We start from the raw sequence: 5,447 nt of genomic DNA on the forward strand, positions 1-5,447 counted from the left end.
AAAAATATTTGAAAAAAATAATATTTTGTTACCTGCGGTTATTGATTTTGTAAAAAGTCAATTTTTGAGCCAGAGTGCTCATCTTCGAACTCGATCTGTCTTTTTATGATACAAAACGACCCTGAAAATCCCAGGTCGCTATCTCCATCCTTTCTCGAGTTATCGTGCGGACAGACGGACAGACAGACAGACAGACAGACAAACAAACAGAATGAAACTTTTCCGGTCAGTGGAGTAATGGGCTTCGCTAATCGCTCAGCCAAAAATTATGTGATACATTTCCTATAAATGTCTCTGACGCTTTTCAAGATGCATGTATGGGAATTTTCCAAAGGTATGGCAGTATGCCCATGCTTGATAGTATTCTTCCCATACAGGTATATGAATTTCCCCATACACCTATGTAGGATATGCACCCAACTATTTGTGTGTCGTATAATACTGATATTGTTTCAATAAAAAAAGGAAGCGGAGCTGTTTTTCGCACAATGTCCCTACGTTGTTTGTGCGGGGACTGACCCTCCGTGGTTTAACACAAAAGGGCCGTTTTCCCGTAGGAGTCCTCCCTCAGTTTTTGCTAGAATTTTCCGTGAATCTTCCCTTATCAGTAGCTAGGCATGGGTTCACCTTTAGGGCTCCCGTGGTGATAGAAACGTACAAAAAGTTTTTTTTTTCTTTCGAATGAGGCATCGCGGCCGTGTTGTCACGGAACTACCCTCCGCTGATATGGCATGATAAGACGGTTAGTCTAGACATTGATGGCTCGGGCTGCGGTCTTTCAACCACTTCCCTGGCATCAAAGACCCTGCCTGATCCGAAATCAGCGTCTCTTACTCTATCCATGACGAGATCACAGTTTTCTCTTTTCTCTTCCGGTGTACCATGAGACACATTTATATGAAAACTTCAGAACATAAACAAGAAAAGCCGACCCAGTGAGAAATGAGTGTTCGAATCGACCTCGAATCGACGTCGACTGCTCGAAAAGTTATCGTTGGTCCTGAGACGAAGTTGTCGACGAAATTTCGATGTTACTCGAGAAGTGCCCTATGACACGGCCTAACTCAGCTAATGGGCCTTAAAGTGTTTCAGAACGGTTCCTGGTACTAAATTGCAAGAAATTTCGTATTGTACATGATCGATGTCGATTCGACGTCGATTCGAGACAGGGTCTTCCCCTGACTGTACAGTTAGCTCTCGCTGGTGACCCGCAACGCCAAAACAACTAGTCTAGAGACGTGTTCGTCACTGTAAAAAAATCCATCTTAATTTTAATAACACATGTTTTGAAGCAGTTTACAAAACAAATTTGCTCTTAAATTTAAGAACAAAAAGTTTCTTAGAATTCAAAACAAGTTTTGAAAATTAAGAACGTGTTATGAAACGCCAAAAATGCTTTTCTTTTCCAACCTAACGCAAATCTGGAACATATTTAGTTTATTCCCCTAGGGGCAGATGGTTACACCCAACTTCCCACATATTAAAGATGTTTACCTTACCTTACCTGGGTGGATTCGAACCTCGGACCTCTCGGTTCGGATCCTGACGCCTTAGACCGCGTGGCTGTCGGGACATACCTGTGAGGGGAGCGCTCGTACCCGACCTTATGCGGCGCTCCGTCCGGGGGCATTCCCAGAGTAGCTATGTGCCTGGTCGGACGGCGTATGTTTGTTAACTTGCTTTTTTGACATATGGCAGTGGCATAGCTACATTACGCCTATCTAAATTCGATATGTTGTTCACCCAATACTAAATTGAACGCCAAAATTCCATGTCCAGTGGTCAAAAGCTACATGACTTTTAAGAAGTGTTCTGAATGCTGGTATTAAAAGTAAGAATGGTTGTGACTTTTCAACACAATTTTATCAAAACTAGGGAAAACTTTTAAATTTAATAAACTTGTTATGAAATTGAATTAGTACAATTGAGAATTTCATCAGAATTCGCATAACCTTGTTTGCAATATTAAGAAAACTTCTTAAATATCATAATCTGTTATTACGTTTAAGAACAACTGATAATGTTATTAAATTTAAAAAATATTTTGCTCTGAAATTTCAGAATATTTTTTACAGTGCGTTCAAGCGCGGGAGGTGTCTGTCACGGACTTCATCTCCTGCAGTAATTTTTGAATGTGATGGCGACGCGGGTGCCTACGGACACCAACAGTCGCTATTGGACTTAGCTCAACCATTGAAATCCGTCCCTTTAGTCCCTTTTCGATAAAGTATCGAAATAGTCGATGTCGAAAAAACGCCGATTTGCGGGACAAAATCCCGTCGATTCGACATTTGGAATCGACAATATTTCGACCTGCTTAATCGACGTCGATTCGAAGTCGATTCGACCACTAATCGTTGTGGTTTACTAGATGGCTAAAAAATTAGCCCTGTTGCTAAATAAATTAGCCCAGTCCATTCAGTTAAGTTTTTAGCCCCGGTGCTAAAAACATAGCAGAGCCACGAACTTTCTTTCTGCGTGTTATGTTTAAAAGTATACTTATTTATTTACGTGCTTTTCACTTATGACCTTTAGTTTGTATTTAATTTTTTTCTAGTCGTACTCGTACATATTCAATACTGGCAGCTCGTGTTCGTGTATTTGCGATCACGAAGAACTTCGTGTTTGGTCGATTTCGGTCGAATCCGAACGTGTCCTTATACCTTCTTCGCCTCGCACAGTTTCTTGCTTCTACCTTTATATACGCATCTGTTAGTAAAACTATTGCAAGAGGATGACTTCCAAAAATAATTTTACATTTGATCTACAGGGTCGACGGTTGCAAAGGGTGACAGTGGAGGTGGCATCGCTTTCCCAAATAAAGACCGAGTGTGGTTTCTTCGTGGAATTGTGTCGGTCGGAAGCTCGCAGGAGACAACATACTCCTTCTTTACTAACGTGACAAAATTCATACCTTGGATATCCGCTACCATCCAGCAGGGCGAGGTGCGGAATTCTATTGGTACACCATGTTCACGCAAGTGGGGTAACACCTCGGCTAGGCCCTACCAAACGCCACCGCCATGCAAAGAAAGCCCGGCCCCTGCCAAACATAGTTGCAGCCGGTTGAGGGAATTGAAGCTAGCAACTGGCGATCCTTGAAAATTAAAAGGTCGGATCTCGCTGAGGTCGGGACATAAGGTCGCAAGTGCTTTTTTGGGCGATTTTGTGAGATGTATACACTCTAAAAAAAATTAATACAAAAATCTGTAATTTGAATATGCAGTTTTTTCAGCATCCGTGATACAAAAAAATGTATTCTTTCGGATTCAAAAACAAATTTTGCAATATGGATACAGAAATGTGTATCCATCGATACAGAAGAAAATACGTTGATGTTCATACTCCGATATGAAAGAAAAATATGTTTTTCCCGCTGATTGTCACATTTTAGATGTTGCCCACACATGCTAGGCAGTTAACTTTAAAGTTGTACCTTATCTATCCGGGAGTTGAACCCCGAACCTCTGGGTTGGAATTCGACGCCTTCGGGCACGCGGCTACGGCGACTACCTGCGAGTAGCCGTGCTCCGACCCGGTGTTATTCTGCCCCACGTCTTGGCTTGCCCCTAAGCCTGCTCTCCCAGATCCGACCTTTTAATTAGCAATGGTCGCTGCGTTCGGTGGATTGACAGGCTCGCTATTTTAACTGAAGGGGTACAGTAAGATAAAATGTGCCATACTTTCAACCCATGTTAGTTGAAAACCTTGTCGGTCAGACATCAGGATTTTTTCACTTTCCTATATTGTGTCCTTCTTAATAAAATGGCATTCGTTCGCATTCAAATCCATTTCTTGAATATCAGTAAGATTTTAATAGAATTTCAATTTCCAATTTCACCTTCTTTGAATGAGCTTGTTCTAGTGTTAATCTATTGTTATATAATAGAGGAACATGTAAAGCTCGCGCGCAATTTTTTCATGCTTTCCGTTATATTCTGCAACTTTCCCGACGACCATTTAAAAGTTTATTGGCACTTTTTGTTTCTAAGACTCCACTTATAGGATGGATTGCTGTGTCCTGATTGCTATGACCACTATAATTTTCGAGTTGCAAGGGTTGAAATACTGAATTCTGCATGTTTTTTATAATATATAAACTGACTCATTTCTTAAAACCAAATTCTCCAGTCTTGCTTTTTAGGCACACCCCTATAAACCTTTCCCAATTGCTATCTATAGATATGGAGTATAGGGGGATGGAGAGGAAACGACGGGCGGGCAAGGGCCTGCACGGCCAAATGTGTGGCTCATTTTCTTCTAAATGATTCCACCCATTTAAAATCCGAAAGTAGCATCGGATAAGGGAAGGTCAATTGTATGGCCGCGTAAAGTTTGAGCTTGATCCGTCACATCCATCCGCCTCAACGCCGCGCTGTCCGCGGCGCCACAGCAGAGATCGTCAACGCACGGGCTGCCGGGCTCGCCTCCCCGCCGCTAGCCTGCCGCAGGCGGCAAGTAGCGAGTGGAGGGAGCAGACGAGGCTTCGTCCGCGTGGCCGAGCCGTCCGAACCCGGCGAGCTGTGCGAGCCATGCGGGCCGGTTTCGGGCTTGCTGACCCGCCTGCTCGCTTTGGTGCCCCGGCATGCACCCGCCGGGCGCTGACTGGCGGGTCGCTCCGTGCGTCCCATCCTTCGTTGCTGTGCAGAGGGAATGATGTCTTTCGAGAGTGTTACGGGTCCGGGCATGAAAAGGCTCATTCAGACTTTGGTCGACGTCGGTCACCACGATGGCGCAGTCGACATAAATGACGTCCTGCCCAGTGCACACACTATTTCTATTGACCTAAACAAGCAGACAAAAAAAAATGCGTGATGAGATCCTTCCGGAGATTAAGGGATCATTTGCTGACGTTGGCTGCGCCGCCACTATAGACCTTTGAACCGAAATGACACCAAGCAGCATTATTTAACAATGACAGGCCACTACATCTAAAAGAAAACCTTCAAACTTGTCGTGGAGTATCTTCTAACAGTACCTTTCGATGAGCAGATTGAAAATGGGAACTCTATTGAAAATGTACTTTTAAAGGCTCTCGAAGATGTCGGAATAACGAGAGAAGAAGTTGAACTAACTACTTTTGTGTCCGACAATGGAAGTAATGTTGTTAAGGCCTTAGAGAACTTCCAACGACTGTATTGCATGAACCATGCTCTGAATATTTGCTTGAGGACAGGCCTCAGCGTAAAATATCGCACAATTTTAAAGAAATTCTTCGACGAAGACCTCCATCCCCACGCTCACCAATTGCTGGAAGCGTGCGATAAAGCCACAAGGTGGTTAAAATCTGCAAAATCAAAGAATAGGGAAGGGATTTTACCTAAACCGAAAAAAGGGCTGCATCTATCAGATAAAAATAACCACTCTTACTCAAAAATGCTGATGTCTCTTCGGGCACATTTTGACAAGGTAAGTGCGGAGCTTTAGTGAGTGCGGCAGGGAGGGGG

General features: G+C 43.4%; 1 protein-coding gene across 1 annotated transcript in view; it reads left to right on the forward strand.

Moving 5' to 3' along the window:
• LOC113210820 (uncharacterized) overlaps positions 1-5,447 on the forward strand; it is a 114,542-nt gene that overhangs the window by 62,051 nt on the left and 47,044 nt on the right. Inside the window, exon 9 of the mRNA XM_052271946.1 lies at positions 2,771-2,946. Within this exon, the coding sequence (XP_052127906.1) occupies positions 2,771-2,946 (176 nt within the window). The remainder of the gene's footprint in view (positions 1-2,770; positions 2,947-5,447) is intronic.

The sequence above is a fragment of the Frankliniella occidentalis genome, unplaced genomic scaffold (genome assembly GCF_000697945.3).
Source record: "Frankliniella occidentalis isolate FOCC.00 unplaced genomic scaffold, Focc_3.1 Scaffold179, whole genome shotgun sequence".
Classification (NCBI taxonomy): Eukaryota; Metazoa; Arthropoda; class Insecta; order Thysanoptera; family Thripidae; genus Frankliniella; species Frankliniella occidentalis.